The sequence below is a fragment of the Leptinotarsa decemlineata genome, unplaced genomic scaffold, assembly GCF_025532065.1.
Source record: "Leptinotarsa decemlineata unplaced genomic scaffold, Ldec_3_MD MMD2_tig00026314_RagTag_RagTag, whole genome shotgun sequence".
Taxonomy (NCBI): domain Eukaryota; kingdom Metazoa; phylum Arthropoda; class Insecta; order Coleoptera; family Chrysomelidae; genus Leptinotarsa; species Leptinotarsa decemlineata.
The window spans coordinates 6,355,531-6,379,741 of NW_027412684.1; the positions used below are offsets into that span (position 1 = coordinate 6,355,531).

Here is a 24,211-nt window from a genome sequence, read left to right on the forward strand (position 1 = left end):
TTGATACCTTAGGTTGCATTACTGATAATTTCGTATGGATCTCTTATGGTGAAAAAATGTTCAAAACAATTATTTAGTTTTCGAATGTATCCATCGAAAATTTAAATATTTTCTATTAGCGATATTGTTTCTAACACGCTTTGTAACCGACTACATTGGACTCAATTTTGACTAACTTCAAACAGACAGATGTATTGAAGGTGATTGACAATGTTTCGTGGTGAATTTCATTAGTTCGGACTTCCATTATCTAACGTGATATACATTTATTTGACATCTCTGAAAGAAACTATACAAAATAAAAAAAATAGCTAAAAAATAACAATTATATTAAGCAAAAAAAAACTGAAATTACAATTAAATAAAATACAAGCAACAATAAAAATTGAACGAAGAAAAGAGAAACTTATACATAAGCTTGAAAACGTTCGTATAGGACAAAACTGCAGTAACGTTAGTTACAAATAAAAGTAGTAAAAAACATAGAAAGTTTCATTTCTCCTTTCTTCATTATGATTTCCTGCCACGCAGTAACGGCTATATCCATCAATTTATTAAAAATTGAACTATTAACGAGAAATGAAAATTGAAAATTTAAAAAATTCCAAGCCAAGTTACTTCACGACGGTTCTATTTTTAGTATCCATAATTGTGGATCACCCGAAGACGACTGTGGATACTAACAATCGAAACGTCGTGAAGTAACTTGGCTTGGAATTTTTCGATTTTTAATTCTTTTTAATAATTCCTCAATTTTAATTTTTGTTAATATTTAATTTTTAATTGTTGCTTGTATTTTATTTCATTGTAATTTCAGTTTCTTTTTGCTTGATATAATTGTTAATTTATATCATATTAGACAATGGAAGTCCCAACTAATGAAATGCAGACAGATGTATTTTAAACTTTGTAGAATACTTATCAAAAATTTGTGACAATACAATAATTTCATGAGTTTATCTCATTCTTATTATCCTGATCCAGAACTGCCAGGACTGAACTAACGCCAAACTAAAAAGTGGAAAATAAATAATAGTTTAAAAAACTAAAGACGGAAACACGCTTTAATATGTTTAAAATATGTTTTTCCGTTAACCAGATGTGCGAGCTAAGGATTAACGAGGTCTTACCTTTTAACATGTGATTTCTAACACGGGTTGGATGATAGCAAGTAAAAATCGATGTTTCAGCCGCGTTAAAATTGCCAATTCCTTTAACAAATTTGGTCAGGAATTCTATTTATTACAATGAGGTCAAGATGTTTAATCACTTGCTCTCCGATATAAGACAGGCAAATTTGACCAACAAAATGTTTAGAATAAAAGTAAAAACATTTCTGGCTGATAGACCCTGTTATAATTTGCAAGAGTTCTATAATGATAAATTTACGTGACAAAATGTGCATATTTGAATTCAGGTTATATAACATTTTTGTTTATATTTTTGTTTTGATATAAATGTTTGTTTGTCTGTTATGTTATGTTATGTTATATTATATATAAGCATATATATGTTTATAAGTCTATTATATAAGTGTTGATAATATTTTCAAACAAGTCTGTACCCAACCATGTTGAGACAAAATTTCGATATTGAACTATAGTGTATGTTCTAACTTTACTTTTTTGTAGGTGTTTTTATATTCACATTTTATATTTCTATACTTACATTTGTATGTACTTTTCACAAGATTTCTTCACAATATTTATTTTTAATGACAATAAAGTATATTATTATTATTATTGAACCACCGACCAACACGGCGGTCGATTTGAGTGAGTAAACCTTGCACCCACATCGAACCGACCAACCACATACAACACAAACTAAAAAATAAAATGTAATTCGAAACTTAATTTAAGATTGTGTTCAACATCGATAAGAAGTCCTATGGCGGGATGTAACTAATGACTCTGACTAATAAGTCTGAAATCACCATACTCAAATCTATTTTGTTGTAAAAAAGCGTGGGGTTCCAATCTAGCAAACAGATCCTAACCAAGTATTTATAACAATGTATATTCAGCACCTCACGATTTTTTACAACAAAATTATTTTTTTCTTGTCAAAAGAGTTATGCTGATTCGAGACTTACCTATTGAAATTCATTAGTCACATCAAGCCATAGGACTTATCGATGTTGAACATAATCTCAAATCAGTTTCAAATTATTTTTTATTTTTTAGTTTATGTTGCTATTAAAGCATGTTTTTTTTTTGGTTTTTCAAACTATTATTTATTGGTTTAAACTTTCTCAATCCGAGCCTCAACAAGTTCAATTGGGTGGCCATAAATAACTCTTTTTCATAACTCTCGAGAACTAGGTACTTAACAAGAGCAAATAAAAGTAAGTGGACACAACAGCTGAACGTCCCAAAGGGGTAGATATTCAAAGCAACTCTCCAACAAAGAATCTCGAATATTATTCATGCCCGCTACAATAATTGCAAAAACCGTCCATTGACATCACAATGTCACACGATATTCTCGAAAAACACTCTAACCAAATCCCCGGCTCCGGTCTCTTTGTTCACCGTAAACATCTGACCTAAAGAGAGCCTCCTCTGCCGATTGGCGGCTGTTGACTCCACCCCCATTCGGGGGAACGCCATTGGCGGACGCTGAGAGCCTTGGAGTGCCCTCGAGTGAAGGGCAGCTCTTGAACACTCTTCAGAGTCTTCAGTACTCTTCAGCGTTCGCGTGCCAGTCCACTTGAGTGTCGAGGATTCTTTCCGTGAGTGCCGGTGTCGAAGAAATCGTAAAAGTGGCTGAAGAGAAAGAAAAGTCTCGTGGCGGCGGGAATTCCAAGATGCCGCCTAATTCTGTGTCCGAAGTGACGGTTCCTACGACGGCGGCGGCGGTTTCCAACGCCGCGGCCGCCTTCTTGGCATGGCCGCCTCTTCTGCTACATCCGTGGGCCCCGGCTCTGCTCCCCAGGGCATGGTGTACATCTGCAATACGGTCGGCTCTTCCAGGGTTAGTTTTTCTATAGTTTTATTATTTACTTCTCTAAAGATTTGGCAACTGACGTCTCTGGCAATTAGATAACGATGTAAAAACATCATCTCAATATAATTTTCACATAATTGGAAAACGATCTATGGAAAGATGTTTCTTCAGCTGCGCGATATATTTTACAAAGTTTTCAAAAATCACGCTATAAAAAAATTACCTATGCCTAGGCAATACGAACACTGTGTGAGTTTTTTGTACAGAAGTTACAGTATCGAAAGAAGTCAATTCGAATTTTCAATTTCAGTTCATTGCAAAATAATAAACCACAGTATTTGATGTGGTGATTTCAGAGATATATTGAATTTTTGCCTAGATATTGTAAACACAGCAGAGTGAAAAGCCTCTTAAGTATTAACCTTGATACAGAATTTTATCGACAGAGTTTTATTTACCACAATCTGCAAAATATAAAATTTTTAATGGAGAGCTTTTTACATGTGTAGAATTTAATTTTTCAGATTGTGGAAGTTGAATAGACCCAGAAAAAGGTCGATAAAACATCTCTTTAAATTCTGGGAAAAGTCATTACCTCTACCTATTGATTTGTTTTAATTGACGCGTGTATGTTCTAAAGAAAAATGGAAAGTCCTATGGAATTTTCTATTTATAATATTTTCATTACAAAAACATCATTCAGAAACCAATTATATAGACAAATTGCCGAATATGAATCTACACTTTTGTTTGCAAATCGTCCAACAATAATCAAGTATCCGTATTAAGGTTGGAAATGTTAACTCTGTACAACTCTGAAATCTCATAACGATTTAACAATTGACATTTCTATGACTGTTACTCATGAGAGAAATTATTATCTAATGGAGAAATTATAGAATGAATAAATTACAATACCCATAGAAATAGAACAGTTAGAAATGGTATTTGGTTTCATCTCAATACGATTGTTACATAATTAGAAACGATAATTAAAAAAATATTCTTGCAGCTCTATGATAAAATGTTTCAAAATATTCTCGAATTTCATGGTGTAGGTACTTATATATGGGCGACTCGAAATAATTAAAATATTTTTCATGTAGAATGAAATATAACGCACATTGAGTATTTTCTTTTGGAAGTGCGTTATTTTCCTTGATTTCATGGCAAAAATAATAGACCAAAAATGTACTGTATTTCACTTGGAGTAACACTTTGATTGACCCCAATTGACCCACAATTGAATACTTTTGAATGGAATTAGTTATTTATATGACAACAGAACGAAAATTATGAAATGTACGTACCTAGTTTTTTAAATTGAGATGATAAAATATTTAATTAACAAATATCATCATTCTTTGTTCAATATGAAAGTAAATAAATGCCCTTTTATGTTTTTTCTTTAGCAATACAGATTATACAGACGTACCTATTGCCGTATTGAATTTAGATCATTAGTGTTGTCTAGAAAATTTTATCAAAATGCACTTCGAAATAATTCATAAACTTCTCTGTGAATGATCAAATGAAATCACCTCAATCAATATGGGTACTTGTATTATAAACATTTTTGTTTCTCATTACTATGTAATTGATAAAGTTTCATGGCTGATTAGGTGCTCAATTGAATCAATTGAATCGATTTTTTTTGAATATTTTTATTCTAATAAAGACATCAACAATAAAAAAGCCTTGATATTCAATCATGTTTGAAGACGGTATTGTGAAATTTATTTCGATGCAATGAAAAATAAACGTTCAAATGACACCATATCACAACAATTTGTCTAAAATAGACAGTTCATTCTGCAACGTAAGTTTTCGTTTGCTATTTTAATTTCCCACATGTTCGTCAAAATAATCAGTTTCAATTGCGACTGATTATATCAATAATATTGATATAATCAAACAGAAAAGTTTTCAAAGATTTTACAGATATTCAGTTTTTTTATTGAAAAGATATTTGAAGTGAAAACAATTATTTAAATTCTTCTTTCAGAAAACAGCAATGCAAACGGTTTCAAATCCATCTGACAGTACTGGTTACGACTTTTTATATTTCAACTTTGAAGTATAACTTTTTCTCACCTAGAAAAAATCATTTTTGTAAAGTTTGGTAACGATATCATTCGACAAAATCAAATACAGTCACTTTTTCTTGATTGAAAAAAATTGTATATTGGGTATTCTTCCCATCTGTAGTTTCCAAGTGAACGGTAACTGTCAAAAGTCGAAACTTGTGTGAGCTGAGGATTAACAAGGTCTTATCATTCAACGTGTGATTCCTAGAACGAATCAAATGAGATTCAGTGAATACCCATCTTTCCAGAAGAACTAGATATTGCAATTCTCGTATTCACAATAGCACTTCATTCAATAAATCGAGCTCAATCAAAATTTTGTGATTTTGTAAAATCTGTCGATTAAAATGCTCCTCAAATTTGAGACAGACGTATTATGAATATATTTATTATGGAATAATATATACTCTTCTCAACACAATATCATTAGTAATATTAGGTTGAACATGATTCATTTTTGTAAGCTGTCAAACCCAAAATTTAGAAATTTTGAGAGAGCATGATATTACTAAAGGATTGCACTATACTGCTAGACTTGGCAGTGTAAAATGTTGAAACTTGCTACAAGAAATTATAATTAGCTTTACACAATATTCCATTGTACACCTTAACCAAATTTCACTTGGAAATTACTGGGTTTTCCCATCATAAGGATTTCTACCTGCCAGGTCCTTGAAATTATCCCTAATCCCCTCATTATTTCTGTGATTAGCTTATTTCTTCGAGTGACTAGTCGATGTAACTTGAGAATTGTGAAGAGGATAATAAAAAGATTTGATGATCGAGTTGAATTCAGCTATTTATAAATGTTTTATTGGAGCAATTTCAGTCCTCAAACTGGATGAAAAGGAGCAACTAGAAACATGAAAAGCATTTCCCTCATGCTTCTATCTGTCTGTCTGAACTCAAAAACTACCGATTGCTCTTTCATGCGGTTTTCATCAAGGTTATTTGTATAATTATGTGTTGAATAAAAAAATATTTGCTCTATTCAGTTCGTTCATTTACCGAAATCACGCAGGGGAAAATATTCAAATTCATGTCACAGAAAACACACTCCGCGTACATTGATATTCAACAATATATGGTAAAATTCTGCGATAAAAAAATGATGTTAATTACTAATCTCTCTTAAGAATGTACAAATTTCCAGCACTTTTCAGTCAACTGCGGAAACTCTAAAGTTCGTTTCAAAAACTAAGTTACAAATACCATTTCGTAGAACAAAAATAAACATCTTCGAAAATTGATTGTGAGGCCATCAAATACAAGTGCATATTGTTGGAATAAGTGTTAAAGGACACCTGTTTATGGCATTTTAAATTGCTCGGACGTGACTTACCACGTTTCTACGGGATTTGACTCGATTGTCACCTGTGAATCGGAACTCGAAAGGTAAAATAGTCAGGTCTCTTTCACAGGTCATGCATATTTCCAATTCTATGGTCCGTTCTGAATGCCAACGAAATCCAAATGGCCTGCTTCCTGTTTCCCACATCTCCAGTCAACTATTTTTTCTGGTCCGCTTTCTACCCGTTTGTTACCCGATCGAGCGTGTGTGTGGGTGGGATTGAAGGAAATTATAAGTACTATTTATTTCTACACAAATTTTAAAATTACGTTACACGGCTCGCTATAGTTTTCGAATAAGTACTTGGTCTTAGATCAATATCAACTATTTCAAGAGTTCATTTCTGGCAACAAAACTCGTAAAATTGAACCTTTTTTATCATCGCATGCTGCGGACCTTAATTCATTCATTATAAATGTTTTGCCACACTAAAAACAATTCTATTTCACCACAAAAACCTATGTTTGTTTATAACTTCATACTTATATTATAGAACACAAATGGTAAAACTGGATGATAGTTACCTTAACGAAAGTTACTTTCAGGTGTCCTTCAGGGGAGCATCTTAGGGCCCCTTTTATTGACACTATATACTTCAAATTTTGTAAATGTTTTGAGATATTGTAGCTATCATCTCTATGCGGACGATACTCAAATACGTTATTCTTTCAGTCTAACAGATCTCGAGTTATCGGTAGAGTTTATTAATGATTATCTTAGTTCGTTATTTGAAATTTCAACTGGTCATGCTTTGAAAATACATTTTAAAAAACTTGTGGCTTTAATATATACTAATAAAAATGTATGAAACTTTTTGAAAAATCATGTGAATTTAATATTCGATGATGCAAAAATACCTATCGAATCATCTCATAAATTATTAGGATTGACAATCGATACATTTTTACGTTTCAGAGAACTGGTAAACTGAAAAATGCTTTTTCTTCTTTTAAAGCAATCTACTCTCAAAGACAGTACTTATTTATGAGTTGATATTGAAAAAATGCTGTGTGATTCACTGGTACTGGTCTAGTAGCTGGTCTGTGTGAATGGAATGTATTCTGCAAGAAAATGTATATCAAGAGAGATACCTCAGGGCTTTGTTTTGGGACCCCTTTTATTTTTGGTTTTTATGAATGATCTTCCAAAATTTTGTTCAAAAGCTTCCATTACTGTTATTTTTGTGGACGACACTAACATATTGATATCTGCGGGAACTATGTCCGAAGTAATTGTCAAAGCTAATGAAGTAACTGATCAAATTTCCGAGTGGTCTTCTATAAATGGCCTACTGCTAAATTCTGCTACATCTCAAATGCTCAATTTTGTTACTATAAATAGATAAAAGCTATTTGGTTAGATTAAATAATGAAACTTTACATCAAGTTAATCGTACTAAATTCTTAGGTGTCGATATTGATAATGAACTCACCTGAAAGTTCCATGTTGATAGTGTCAACCTGAAGTTCAATAAACATATATATTTACTTCATCGGTTAAACATACAGTCTCTCTTGATGTTCTCAAGCTTTTATACCACAGTTCGAATAAGTCAGTAATTTCCTATGGTCTTGAACAGTCAGCTAAAGCTGATGAAGTTTTTTGTTATTCAGAAAAAGGTAATCAGAATTCTGGCTGGTGCATCTTCAAGTGCACACTGCAGGTTATTATTCATTCGTTATAGTTTAATAACAATGCCTAGTTTTTTCTATTTTCTATTGCAAAAAGCATACTACTCTGTGGATGAGTTTCTCCTTGAATCCCAATTTGATTGTAGCTCATTAACTTTTTCTTATGTATGTTTTATATTGACTTTTTTACGTTTGTTCAACCTGTTGAATCAGCCAGTATTTTATGATGATGTTATGTTTTTTGTCTAATGTGATTGTGAAGGAAAACTGATTCAATAAATGTTTGATTGATTGATTGAGTACTATCGCATTTTAACCAGTGCGGTGCAGTGTATATCCCTTGATTAAATTGCTCAGAAATATGTCGTATGCAGAAAATAAAATCATCATGTGTCCGATTTATCTATGGAATTCGTAAATTTGAACACATATCAGTTACAGGAAAACTTAAACAACTTAAATGGCTCACTATGTACAACAAACGACGACATCATATGGCTAGCATATTCTACAATATATACACGTTGGGTACACCCCCTATTCACACAAAGAACTGACGTACACAATCTGAATATTCGTCGACAAACAATTCTTACAAACCCAAACCAATTCAAACAAATATACTGCCGTTCTTTCTTCTACAATGTCGCATTATACATCTATCTATAAACTTGATAGTTCACTTCTGAATTCACCCAGAGAAGCATTCAGCTATAAATTCAAAAAGTATTTGCTGAACATTCAGTAAATCTAACTTAGCACCTGCAAATCTTTTCTCTTGACCTAATATTCCCTTTCATTTTTTTACTCATTTCTATCATTCTTCAGTTTTCTTTCTCCTTATTTCAAATAAAATTTGTTGACAATCATTCACCTAAATTGTTATTCACCACTTTCTTGGAACCAATGGAAGAACAGAAACAGTGCACAACTGTTATCTTAACCCGATCGCCATTTATTTACCATGAAGACATTATCTGTCCTCTCATGTATTATTATCTTAGTTACAAAATTTGTATTATTAATATTATTTGTAAGCAATGTCACGAAATGTCATAGACAATAAATGAAAACTATATTGCCAAATTTCAGTTGAAATTATGATATTTTCAATCACATCCACTATACTTTGGGATGTCATTTAGTTTTTAAATTTGTTATTCGATTTCGACAGAACTTCATGTGCATCACTAAACTCCCAAACCATAAATATTCTATTCGAAATTCTATTTCCATAACTGATAAGTTATTTACTACATTTGTTTCAAAAATTGTAACCTTCTCCTCCACCAATTAATTCAACATATGAAAATAATTGCTTTCAAAAGCACCAAAGCACAGTTGTTTGTCCAAAAAGACATATTCTGCACTGTCGGTAATATTTGCAGTATTTATATTTTTCGGCTTCATTAGGGAAAAATTTCGCCACCCCTGTTCATTGCTGTCAAATTCAATGTATGATTATCAATTACTATGGTATTAGTTTATTATAATCTGAAAGAGAATATTGAAAATCATCAATTATATGATGAAAATAATTGGGTTTGTTCCAGATTATTAGACTCTATGAAAATGACCGGAACGACTATGGTCAATCAAAGACAACCAGGAGGTTTTGCCATTAGTGATATCTTGGAATTAGATCGACAAAACAGCGAAGAAATTGACCCAATTTCGACAGACACCTCAATGTACTCCCCCCATCAAGACATTCCCTATCCACCAAGACATCATTGGATTCAAATGCCAGAGTCTGGTAAGTAAAATAAGTTATACTCTCTGAGATAAGTAGATATATAGAGAGAAAGACTGTCATTCATTATTATCAAAAGACTAAGTTTTTTTGTACATATTTATTGTGTGTTACTTGGCAATAAAAAGTAGTTGTTTTGGATATATTTTTTCTTTTTGTTTGGATCTGAAAAAACTTTTGTCGATAATCTTTGCAAAAATTTTAAATTGGTAACTATTTTTTACCATTTTCTGGAAGTTTTCTACTCTTCATACATTGATCTTTGTGAATAATATTTCCTCTAGAATATACGCAATATTATATTTTCAAATTCGATAAATAACTGACATAATTTTTGCTGAAGAATTGGCACCGATTTATAGTTGTATTCAATATGTTTTATCACTATTTTTTCTGTTTTTCACATTAATCCCAAATATGGCATTTGCTTGAGGATAATAATAGATGCTCTACTCAGTTTGAGTTAGACTCTATATATTTAGAATAAGTTCAGTGATGATTTTTTTTATTTCTTCTTTATTTATTTCAATAAATATTTTCAGTATATAATGGAAATGTGACATCATTTTTCAGTTACATTCGAGTTTTGTTTCTTCGTTTGAGTTTCTTTATCTTCATTTTTGACTCTCTCACTTACAATTTGGCGAGAAGAGTATCTATATAATGGAAAATCATTTGTGATTTCTTGGTTCAACACAATTTGATATAAGGTCATGAAATCAATGAAGTATATAAAATATATATATGAAATATTATTTATTTATATACCGGGAAACAATTTCCTAATCTATATAAATTATTGAAAGAATGTAATTCACAATTTCAAATGAGTTATTTATATTTGACAATTGGAACAAGCATTCGTTATTTAAATTCATTCCAAAACATGTTTTACTTTTCTATTCGACTAATCTATATCCATCTATACTAATATACATGTGAAAGTTTGTGAGAATGGATTTACATGAAACTTCACATAAATACAGCTTGTACATCAGAATAACATATAGACTACAATTTACAAAGGTTTTATGTAATTTTGTGTAATATAACGTTAGATTGTTTATCTTAAATAGTTCTGAATAAAAGTTCGCGATAGCATATATCTATCTCTTATTTGGTAGCCACAATTTGCAAAATACTGAGCCATGAATATAATTAAATTGGATACATTTTTCACAATGCACATTTTAGAATATCTGACAAATTCTCATGAGAATTGATAAAATTGTTGTTTTACGTATTCAATATAGATAAACTTTGTTTTTTACACTAAGTGATTTGGACGAATCGTTTAAGTTATCACGATAAGATTAACTTGATGCATCGCAGTAAGCCATTACGCGTCGCGTCTACTGTAAGACGACGGAGGACAATGCTTGGGGACAGAAGGGTGGTCTAAGCAATGAAGTGCCATCGAGGAGAACGCGACCCGAACGTGGGCAGACGCGTGATGGCAGACGTCGTTGATTGTTGTGTTAGTTTTGCGAAATTTCTCTATAGGTAACATAATTCGATTCTCAAAGCTATTCAATAATTAGTGCAGCTGGCATATTTTTTTAGTCACTGTATTTTAAAAGTAAAAATATAAATTACTATCTGTTGCCCGCTCTTATATTAACGTAAAGCCGAAGCTACTGAACCTAGAATCTTGAAATATTCAGGTAGGTTCTTTGTATAGCGCAAATAAGCATCAAGACAGGAAATTAGGAGTTTGCACCCTGAAAGTGGAAAAATAGGGGTTCAAAGATTGTATTGAATTTCGTCAGTTTTGAAGTTGGAAACCTGAAGTTTTGGATTAGTAGAATAATATTGTGACTATTTGTTCAAAATGGTCTGCCACGAAATTTAATGTGACCAAATTTTACGCGGACGAAGCCACGGGCAACAATTAGTAATACATAATTGAATATATAATCTGAAAGTTACTTCTTTGCATGATCTACACATCCATGTATAGAGTTACTTATTTTCAAATTGATTATTTCCTTCCTTTCCTTGGAAGATTCCCTCATCCTTTTTTTGTATCAAGATGGAGTAGTAGAAAGCCAAAAACTTTCTTTCCCATATAATTGATATAATGGGAAGACTTTTTTCAATGACAACAAATATCAGAACAAATTTTTTTTTTCTTCAGTTATAATAGACAGGGAAAAGCAAATTTAGGTTATCAAAAGTTTGAAGCTTATAGAAAATAGTCTCTTGTTGGAATGATTTGTGAACAATGAAGTTTTGTAACCTGTTTGACGTTTCAATAATTGAGTAATAGTTAAAAATGATTATTTCACAATGAAAACTGAAAAATGATTTGATTATTGAACTGTGTAACTAGTAACACACTATAAAATATCATCGAACACCGTTATGAGGTAGTTATTATATTCACAGAAAATATTTCTAAAAAATCAACAATACCTTCATCAATGTGAACCCGGCACAGTCAATGATAAGTGACCCTGATCGATGGCATTTGGGGCATATCAAATTCAATTTGAATGGAACTATGTCGTCGATACAACCCAGAGAGGGTATAATTGTCAGTCGGCTCTCCCTTCACTCCATCCCAATTATATAACGCTCAGAGACACATTAGCACGGGTAACTAGATATATTAGGGGCTGTTTCACCGCATAAAACCATGGAACACTGTTCTCCGCATAATGTTGGCACTCCTGCATTGGACACAATGCGACAAAGTCACGCCTTCCCAAGAAGCAGATGTTTATTTTCAAACAGCTGCTATTACCAGCGCTCTCGCCTCCATTTATATTCCGCCATTTATTGTGTGGATGCAAAAAGTAGGCATAGTTGAACAATTAAGGAAGAGATTTGTCATTGGAGGTGTCCGGGATGATTCAGGGTTTCGTCACCGTTCTGTTATAGATCCCAGCAGAGTTTTTTGAAAATGCGTTTTAAAATACATCCAAAGAAGGTTTTTAAAAACAACTTTTCTGCAGAATCCGTCACAGAGAGTGATATCTCAGTTTCAGAACAGGATGTTCAGTTCTTTTTCATTCATAATTATGATATATATCGTTGACACTCATCGTATTTTAATATCTGCGTTTTAAAATTTAGAATATCTGCTAAGACAGATATCAACAAATTTGTAATATTATCACAGATGAAAATTTGATAACTTAGCTACACAAATATATATATATTGTAAAATATCAGTCAGATCACCAAAAGAGGAGACGCAGGCTTTTTGTCAAATCTACTTTGGTTTGCGAGTGTGAGGTGTAGTAAATATTAGACCAATTACTTATGTGTCTAACGATCCAGCAGATCTAGTTACCTTGAATCCTGCTATGTTTTCAAATGATCTCGGTAATGAGTATGGTATGCCTGATTGTGATCAAATAGGCAGAAAGTCTCTCTGTCATAAAATTAGACACGAACAGAAGTTGAGAGATGATCTGCGTCGACGTTTTAGAAATGAATATTTGCGAACGCTGAAAATTGCATCAAATAAAATATCACGAAGTGTCTTCCTTGGTGAAATTGTTATGGTGGGTAACGACAATCAGAAGCTCATTGAGTGGTCAATGGGTCGAATTATTGAACTTTTACCTGGGAAAGATGGTGTAGTTCGCCTGGTTCATGTTCAAACTAAGAATGGTCAAATTCTTCGACCAGTACAGAAGCTGTATCCTTTGGAATACTTAGATCCGGATGTTTCTGTGAAATCACGATCGGAACATGTTGCAAAAGAATCCCAGTCGCCATGTCTTCCAGTTGAAGAAGATAATAGTGCGGGTGTGAATTCAAAAAGCAGAGTGGCAGAATTTAAAAAAAATCTGCCAGATTTAATACTTGATATTATGTGAGAAATAATATTAGGAATAATAATATTTCTCAGGTGGGAGAATTTTACGAAAATGGTAAAAAATCTATTTTGAATTTTGTACCAAACCACCCTGTAATATTTTTTCATTTTACTATTTCTGTCCAGAGAGTTGTCAATTTTTGCCTATGTACTAACGTCAATAAAAAGTTTTTGCCGATAAATCGCATTGTTGTTGGGGTTTGCAGTAATCGCTGTATGAACAGTAGATACTAATTTGACAATTTTCATTGAACTGAGAGAACCGGAGTTCTGTATCTGTATCGACATATTGGCATAAGTTTATGATGAAACCAGCTTTTAATAGGGCATAAATGATGTCTCTCTTTATTTCGACGTTAAATCTATCGAATACAACTGGAAGAATATTATCCCACAAGTTGTTGAGATGAATATAACTGAAATATATAATCGCATGTAGTATTCGATCGAACAGTAGGTACCCTTTATTGTCCATTCTTTCCTTCTTCATTTTAACACATTTTCTCACGTTTTCCTCTCATAGACTGTTTTCTGCAGTAGTTTTTCTAGTTTTGATGGGTTCTTCCGAAGTCAATAGTGTTCCAGCTTGCTTTGTCCGTTTTCGCAACTCAATCAATTCTTGTGGAATAGGTGATATATCTTGTAAAATTCGAGATAAGATGTACACTGGATCTTTACTGAACGAATCCTCTTTTGAAGAGCTCGGGTGTAAAACATTAGACATCGTGGCAGTATTTACGGAGACTTCTGATTTTTTAGAAACAATTTCAGGGCTATAGTCTGTATCACTTCTGCTTAAAAACATCTGCAACCAGTCATATCCTGGTTTCTAATTTTCGTTGCTGAATCTATGCTTTCATTTTAACTGCTCAGCTAATTCATAAGCTATTTTTCTCACGTCATTCATTGGTTAAAGGAAAGCCTTAACTAGAATCTAAGAATTTGCTTGGATACTATATGCAATTATGGATTTCATTTATATCCATTTCAACAACTTGTACTGGGATAATATTCTTCCAGATTACTTGAATGCATTAGCGTCGAAATGCAGTGAGATATCATTTATGCAAGGCCTTTTGAAATTATGTACTTCTTAAAAAAATTACCTACGTTTATCTGGAACCACTACCTTTCAGTAAAAATGGCTAGGTTTCTAAGGGTGTATGCGTATATGTGTGACATTTTGAAAATGTATCTGGTCTGCTATCGACTCAAAAAATACACATAACTCTCATCATAAACAAGGCGCTAAAAATTTAAGTCTTTTCATTATCACGGAAATATTGAAATGTCACTTATATCCTTGAATGTGCGACAGATTAAACATATTCCAATTATTGATATTGTGGAGGCTGCTTGAAGATAAAGCAACCTCAGTTTGTATATATACTACGATAGCTATTTTGACCATTACCGATGATCTCTTCAGATCAATTAACTTGAATCAATTGACATGTGGAACGTTATTAGATTACGATGAAGCTTTCGAAATCACCTTTTTTGGTTTTTTAAATGACGCAGCTTCTTTAATGAAAAAATAATACTCTTTATGGCGTATTCTATCAGTCACTATTATCAGTCACTAAATCTGGAACATTGAACGCCCTATAATTTAATACAAATTGTGGAAGTTCTTCGTCTCTATTTCATTTATCTCGCATAATTTGAATTTCAATTCATATTATCCGTAAGCATGCTTTTCGGTCCAAAGATAGAGCGAAACCTGGTGTAACAATATTTCAACTTCGATCTTGCAGAAAGCTATCTTCTACAGGTAGAAGAATCTGAAAATTCAGGCTCATATTTAGATTCGGAGCTACGGTTTATAAACACACCATTTCTTCTGGTGCTCATCTAACATTTTGGAACAGTTATAACCCAATAGCGACATTTTATCAAGAAAACTTTGGCGATATTACTGCGATATTATATACGGTCTACGATTTCTAGACGCTACTCAGTTGCAAAGTTTTTCACATGGAATATGTAAAATAGATCATCTAATTCAATTAGTCACCATATTTTCACAATTACACATGAACTTCTAAAGACATCAAAGCCTCTCTGTTTTCAGAAAACGATGAGAACTTTTCGAACTTACAACTAGGTTGAAGAAAAAAACTAGCTTCCTCAGCTATATTTTGAGCACAAATTCTGATTATTTGGTTTTTTATTGGACGATTCATGATGTCAACGCTACCAGACAGACCTATTTGTACATCCACATGGTTAAGCATGCTATATTTCCTGTTCTCTTTTCTCTGTTAGGTTGAGTGTAAAACAGCTTTAGTTGAAATTTCAACATTTTTTTTATTTCCTTTACTAACCCTGAACTCTTCAAGTAAGAATAGAAACCCGGGAAAAGTGAAATGAAAAGTTCATCTTCCTCAGTAGCCACGCGTTTGTAAATATGTCCGTTGATGATCTGCAGAAAAATGGAGCAATCTGAGTTTGTGGCATTTGAAATTTTATAACCGAAATCAACAAAAACACTCATCATTGGAGATGGGCCGATATTATTAATGTTTCAGAAGTATTGTTCTTCTCAAAATGACAGACACCTCTTCGGTATCGAAAGAAAAAGAATTATTTTAGACGACGTAAGATACTTACGCTCACTGATATTTACATTCAAAAAATATCATTGTTAATACATAATAACAGGATCACCCTTCTAACTCCCAAATTTAACTTATGTATCATTCAAAAAACTGACCAAATTGCGTTCGCAATGGACCTGTACAGGAATAAAAATTTCTAATCATTTACTAGATGAAATGAAATGACTGTAGGTTTTTTCCTACAACGACTCACTTTAGAAACATTTAATTTCGTTATTGATTTTTATTTCTCTATTATAAATTCTTGTTATGAAATTAACTTTTCATAACTATATTATCAAGCAGTCGTCCAAAATATACATCTGCTTGGGTTTTTTATGTGAATTCTTTTATTTTAATTTCAACCCAGCATTTTTGTGTTAGATTATTTGTATTAGAACGAAGCCACGTGGGATGTTTCAAGCGGTTGACCCTTCTCGACTAAATTTATGACTCGACCGATGCATTCATTCTGTTCTGAGATTTCTGAGTCCCGACATGACTTTCATGAAATTGAAGATTTCTGTATGTATTAAATTTGAATGCAAGTTTTTCTTCTTTTTATTTTGAAACGTATTCCCCAGTAGACATTTTTTTCTCTTTCCCCAAGCCTTGATCAAATGATACGCATATAAATTATATAAGCATGTTGTTTGAATTGAAAGGGATATATTTTCAGGAGAAATTAGTTTTTGGGAAAGCATTTGGCTTTCTAATCCTCTATCTTTAAGCAAAAAATGTAGGAAAATTCCAAAAGAAGAAAGAAATCAATTAATTTCAAAACTGAAAAGTAAAAGCCCTTCCGAAACAAATATACTTCCACATGAACATTGAATTATATGAAAATCACTTTCCTATTCAGTATGTACTTCAAAAAATCGTTATGCGTTGACAAACTTTTTTGAAATTAGGTTCTATGAAAGGGTACGTTGATTCTATCATGTATTAACATATGAATTCATTTTCTTTCTGAAGGATTTTTTTGTGATTTTCGTTGGTAAATATAAACAATCCATGATTTGGATTTGAATTTTTATATGTTTATATTTTACTTGAGACTGTTCAGTAGGAAAGAACTATGATGTTATAACCTCAGAGTCGATGCTTAAGGTACCTGATACATTTTCACTTCCTTTATGGAGTTGTGTCATACCTATTCCTCATACCAAGTGAGCCAAAACGGGTCAAAACAAAAATCTTTTCATGAAATATGTTTTCTTCGTACCTACCAGGGTATGGGGGTTTCCAATTTTTCATAAGTTTTCTCATTATAAGGTAAAGACTCCATATTCCATATCAAACTGAACCAAAAATAGACCGGCACTTCTCTTTCAGTAGCTTCACTCAAAAATGAAGATTTGTAAAATAGGATAAGCCTGATTTGATTTGGATCGTTCAAAATTAGATACACTTTTTCACAAATGAAATATTTGAAGCAGGTTTTTCAGTCTATAATTGAACAAATATTTATTTTCAACACTATTCAATGTGTAAATATGCTATTTATGTCAGTGGTGTTATATAAATACCGTAATCAGTTCGATTCAATTTATATATCTGAAATGTAATGATAGGTTTCGAAACTACTATCTTTGTGGCGAGATATGACTTTATGTATCTATTAAGAGATTAATCAGATTCAGTAGGTATATTGCAATAAAATAACTTACTTCTGAATTCATTCAAATTCTGAATGGTTGCCTGTGATTTGAGTATTAGAATGGGTGCACGTATTAAATATCGGTTTTGAGAAACATAACAGATCATAACATTTTATAGAGTCAGTATGAAAAACTAACAACTCGGATTTATTGGGTGATTATAATCAAGCCGATTTCCTGAAATAGAAATCCAGTCAATCAAACATATTCCTCGTTACATAGAAAAAATAACCAATATATAAAATTACATTGGTAATGTCCCTAGGTTACTAGGTAACCTATATTGTAATTGAAGAAATCATTCAAAAAGGATATTTGAACGACATGAATAAAGTTATGAATATCATTCATCAGAGGTGTTCGAACGAGTTTACCTTTTTTCCATATATATTTGAATATATTCAACCGCAATTGTTTCAGAATTCTATTATCAGCTCCTGTGGTAAATATTGGTCTGAATTATACTTTATGGGATACTCACGGATTTTCGCGATTTTTTCTGAAATGATACTACATGATAGTGGGAATTCAGAACACTTTTTATTTTTTGTCGGACTCTATTAGTTTTCGAGATATAGCCTGTCAAAGTGTGTTTGATGTCATATTTTACTTTTTTTTATTAAGCAATAAACGATTGCTATTCACATATTTTTTTAATTAACACAACTTTTTCCATATCATCGCACCTTTTTCTATCACTTTTCAATCACTTATTGCTGAGTTTCCTGAAATTAGAATGAAATTCCATAATTTGTAAAGTGCACACAAATCATAAATTGCATTAAGTTTCACTATTCGAAAATATGTTTCTTTTAGAATTCGGAGGTCAGGTTAAATGTTGAGGAAAGATAGTTTTTACAAAAGTAAATATTCAAAAATACGTTCCTTTTAGAATTTGGAGGTCAGGTTAGATGTTGAGGATACATAGTTTTTTAAAATTCTAAAGTAAGGTTGTAATGAGTTAGGTTAGGTCAGGTTAGGTTAAGTTGAGTTAGCATGTAACAAATTATGGAATTTCAATATAATTTCAAAAAACTTGGCAATAAGTGAATGAAAAGGGATAGAAAAAAGTGCGATGATATGGAGAAAGATATGTTGAATGAAAATTATGTGAATTACAATCGTTTATTGCTTAAAAAAAGGTAAAATATGACATCACACAAACTTTCACAGGCTCTATCTCGAAAACTAATTGAGTCCGACAAAAAATAAAAAGTGTTCTGAATTCCTACCATCACGTAGTATTATCACAAAAAAATGGCGTAAATCCGTGAGTATCCCATAAAGTAAAATTTTACCAAATATTGATCATGAGTAATAATGATAATAATGATAATAAACTCTTCATTACCTTCAAATATATTTCAATCAAATTAATCAGGTACAATTTAATTGTCATATTGCATAAGTCATCATTCAATTACTCTTTTACTTAACCTCAAAAATATTGCCTAGTACGCAAAGGAATAAACGAAAAAGAAACAAATTATCTTAAAATACTATGACTATTTGTAGATTTGTAATTGGAAAATGACTATTGGGTCGTTGATAGTTTGAAGATAGTATTGTTTGAAATTAGTATTAACTTCCAAAAGCTGAAATCACTGAAACATAGGTATGTTTTGTTGAAATTATAAAACATGAGAAATGAATGAAAACATAAAAAATAGCTTCATTCACACATCTCAAACCACTAAATAGCCCTAGAATACCCCCACTCCTACTTTTGATGAACACAACTACAGAAAACTCAAATAAGATTTATTTTCACGTATGTTTGATTGTTTTTCCAGAAAGCATATAACAGACTTTAACAATTATTTTTCAATACTGATATAATTTAAAACCATATTCTTCCCGAATATTTCCATGAACTTACGCTTTTGGGAATTTCTTACCCCGCTTGATCAATTGATAACCTGAAGGGGCGTCATAATTAGAAAAATTCATTCAAGAAAAAAATCATGGTATGGGAAAAATAAAATGAAGTATATTATTTATATATCAACCCACTTCAATCAATTTTTTCTGTTGTTCCAGGTTTACCCCCACCACAACACCACCAACTTACGATACCCACCCACCCTGCCCAACTCAGTCCAGACAGCACGAGTCCAGCAATTTCCGAAAGGTCCAGCGTGGAACCCAGTTGTATTCCCGAAAACTCCCTCAACCCCAACCCCCATACCTCCGCCCCTCCCTCCAACGAACCCATCAGCGATAACGAGATAGAAGATTCTGAGGACATCAAAGAAGAACAAGACACGATGTTGGGAAGCCACAAAAAACGCAAACGAAGGGTGCTTTTTTCCAAAGCGCAGACCTATGAGCTTGAGAGGCGGTTTAGACAGCAGAGGTATCTCTCTGCACCGGAAAGGGAGCATTTGGCGTCCATCATCAGGCTCACTCCGACGCAGGTCAAAATTTGGTTTCAAAATCATAGGTGAGTCTTTAAAAAATGAACCTCCATGAACATATCCTCGAACTTTGAGTATTAAAGCATCATTTGGCATTATGAACTGTATGCAAGATAAATTACTCAACGAAAACATTTATAGAAACGAGCTGTTATGAGTTCTGCTGACGATTCAAGTACCATTTTGCTAGTTGATGGACAAGTTACTGTGAATAGTTCTATACAACAACAACAAAATAAACAATGCATCTTTATATTACCAAAAAAGAGCTATTTCTCAATGCCACTAAAATTAACTTCATGGTATTTTAGTCAATTAACACCGATACAGAATTTGCAGCGCACATTATACTACGTACTGAAAGTCTGAATCTTATCAGAAAACTTGCAAATGAATGTTACGCAATCAAGAGTTTTGAAAAGACATTTGCGATTTTTCTGTAGCATGGTCAGAAATCGAATCCTGCCATTTGATAGGAGCTTATATTTTTGTTTATACATATATTTTTTTCTGTATTTTGTTTTCTATCAATAAAAGCATTTTTTAAACCGAAGTATGCGCTGGTCAGGCCCTATCCCCCGAAGCCATGATACATTCGGGAGAGCGCGCCAGCATTATCAACCAATGACCACTCCCCACACCGTGGGGTAAGTGATCATTGGGTCCGAAAATCATGTGCCCTGAGCAAGCGCAGTCGGCCAGGAATGACAGCCTTCTGCATCTGTGCGGCTAAGATTTCTGCCTTAGTGCGGCCAGCCGGTATGATTTTAAGATTCGAGAGTAGAGAGGGTATCATTCCACCAAGGACTCCAATAATCAGAACAACCATCTTGACAGAGGTATCTGGATAGAGTCTGCGGAGTTCCAAGAGAAAATCTCGATATTTTATCTGTTTTTCCTCCTCTTTCCTGACGTTATTCGTCTCGCCAGGAGCTGAAAACTCCACGACAAATATCGTTTTGCTCTGGTGGTCTTATTAGCTTGTATGAGCCTGAGGGTGCAGAACGAATAGCAATTATTATCATTAATATTAAATGATTTCAACGACACTATAACAGACTAGTTGTTGCCCGGGTCTTCGCTCGCGTAGAATTTGGTTTGTCACATTAAGTTTCGTGACAGACCATTTTAAACAAATAGTTAAAATATTTTTTTCACCAACCCAAAACTTCAGGATTCTAATTTCAAAACTGACGAAATTTAATATATTCTTTGAAACCCTATTTTCCCTCTTGAGGGTGGAAGTTCCTGATTCCCTTTTTTGATGCTTATTTACGCTATACAAAGAACATACATATTTCAAGATTCTAAGTTCGGAAGATTCGGTTGTACGTTAATATAAGAGCGAGCAACAACTAGTAATTTATATTTTTTCTTTAGAAATACAGTATCTTTAAAAATATGCTCACTGACTTCAGCAAAGAATAGCTTCGAGATTCGAATTATGTTACCTGTAAAGAAATTCGCGAAACTAACACAACCATTAACGAAGTCTGCCCTCACGCGCCTGCCCGCGTTCGGGTCGCGTTATCGGCGATGGCGCTTCATTCCTTAGAACGCCCCTCTGCCCCCGCGCATCGTACCCCGTCGTCTTACAGTAGACGCGACGCGTAATGTTTTACTGCGTTGCGTCGAGGTAATCTTATCGTGATAACTTTTAAACGATTCGTCCAAATCACTTAGTGAAAAAAACATTTTATAGATTAAATACTTAAAACAACTGCATCAATTTCAATAAGAATTTGATAGGTATTCTAAAATGTGCATTGTGAAAAAAGTATTCAATTTGATTGTATTTATGTCTCAGTATTTTGCATATAGTGGCTACCACATGCTATCGCGGACCTTTATTTAGTACGTCATCTTCATGTAACTCCAACGATATAGGCAGCGAACGCCAAGCTCTCGGGAAGCAAGAATTTTTTCGACTTACTTAATATTTATCGTTATATTATGACCAAAATTGTAAATTGTAAATTATAGCCTATATTTTCATCTGAATCCGTTCAGTCGTTTAGGTGTGAAAGAGCGACAAACATACATACATACATACATACATCTATCCTCACGAACTTTCACATTCATATATTTGATATTTCAAATTTATATCTCATCTTAGTAAAAATTGTAACCTCTAGCGTGAAATGAATCTATTGAAAACACTTCACTATCACCAGAACAAGAATGCTGTTTCTCGACGTGCGTCTCGCTAAGTTAGCATTAAAAAAAAAGACTCAAATCATAATCGGGAGATGATTGAGTCATCTCCTGATGATGCTTACTTGGTTAGCGAAATGAGAATAGTGTCTTCTCATTTCGTTTAAAAGATAACATATAATAGAATTGTCAAATCATACGGACAGTCAGACGATGAATTGGGATTTTTTTTATTTTTTTTTTTTTTTTCGAATGCACGACGGTGAGAAAATTTACAAATCGCTCTAGCTGAGATCACATAGAATAGTAAGTTCAATTCAGAATTGAACTTACTTCATACTGAATAAATATCCAGGCTATTATTATTACAAAGAAACTTATTCGATGTGTCATAAAAATCATAGTGTTTTATTAATGTCGAGACTTTTACGATACTTACTATCTAGCTTAATACTATTGTAAATACCACATTCAAGTGGTGAAAGCTCTTATTTATCTTTTTTTGCTACTGAATTAGTTGATAACAAATGAATTATTTATCATGTGCATCATTCAGGCTTTGATTTATATTTCAACAATAAATTATATTTCTGGAAGAGAAATAAAAATAGCAATTACCCAAATGGGATGTTTCAATTTTTGCAATTTATGAGAAGAATTGGTTACGTTCAAGAATCAGACTATTTCAGATGATGTCTGTTGAGTGATATATTTAGAATTGTAGGTATTGAAACATTTATAACTCTTTTTTCACAAATTCAATAACAAATATGTCTAATGTCAAATATTTCGAAAGATGATGATTCCATTTTTAAAATTTATTCTCATTCAACTTCTCCTCATACGTGCTTCTACATTTTCTCGACATTATAGATGAAGCTCTTTTTGGTACAATGGAATTTGTAAAATATATTCAGTATAATCATAGAACTTTATTACATTTCGTGTGCGTCAGTTGATTGCAATTTAAACTTCCACTTCTGAAATAATGACAGGTTAATTTGCAAGATGTAACTCAATTTTTCGAAATCTCAAGTATACTTTAGAAAATCGAATATGTTTTTTCGGTTTATTATTTTATGACCTATATTTTTTGGTTCTCAAACATAGTGATCCATGTTTGAGAACCATATGCAAGTTTAAGTTGAAGTATTTGCCAGGAAATATTTTGTCACGTAATTGAAAAACTTGAGTGTGAATAAACTGTTCCTGGACTAAGTTTAATGATTTCTTGTGATCATCATTTAATTTCATTTGGGCATTGTCCAAGTTTTCTCCAATAGAAACGAATGCCGGATGTTCATAATTTCTGGAGGATGGAAGATGTTTCTTATATTTCGAATCTGCCTCTGTTCATAATTAAGAAACATAAAGACAACTCATTGAACTAATAGCTTCTGTATTGAAATAACAAACAGAGAAAAAGATTCAAGAATAAAGCACTGGATCAACTATTTCGTTTCATTTCTCAGAAAATCGCTGACCATATAATGATAATCCCTAATAATCCTAAAAAAAAAAATGTGTTTTTTGGATAAAAATGGTAATCGGTAATTCATAACTATTTGAATACCAATTGATCAATGCAATATCAATGCAGAATTTAAATGAGAACAAGCAAGCAGAAACTTTTCTAATTCGGACATGAATTTTGTTGTTTTTTGATTCTTGATTTTTCTGTAGAATTATTGTATATTTCAACGCTTGAATGGAATATTGATTTTATCCCGAATTTTAACCAGTAGTTAAAACATCATTTTTTTGTTTGGAAAATTG

At 32.5% G+C, this 24,211-nt stretch overlaps 1 protein-coding gene across 1 annotated transcript in view; it reads left to right on the forward strand.

The window, feature by feature from the left end:
• LOC111510266 (uncharacterized) overlaps window positions 1-24,211 on the forward strand; it is a 47,145-nt gene that overhangs the window by 19,743 nt on the left and 3,191 nt on the right. The window contains exons 2-3 of the mRNA XM_074181410.1: window positions 9,572-9,774; window positions 19,902-20,304. Of these exons, the coding sequence (XP_074037511.1) occupies window positions 9,572-9,774; window positions 19,902-20,304 (606 nt within the window). The remainder of the gene's footprint in view (window positions 1-9,571; window positions 9,775-19,901; window positions 20,305-24,211) is intronic.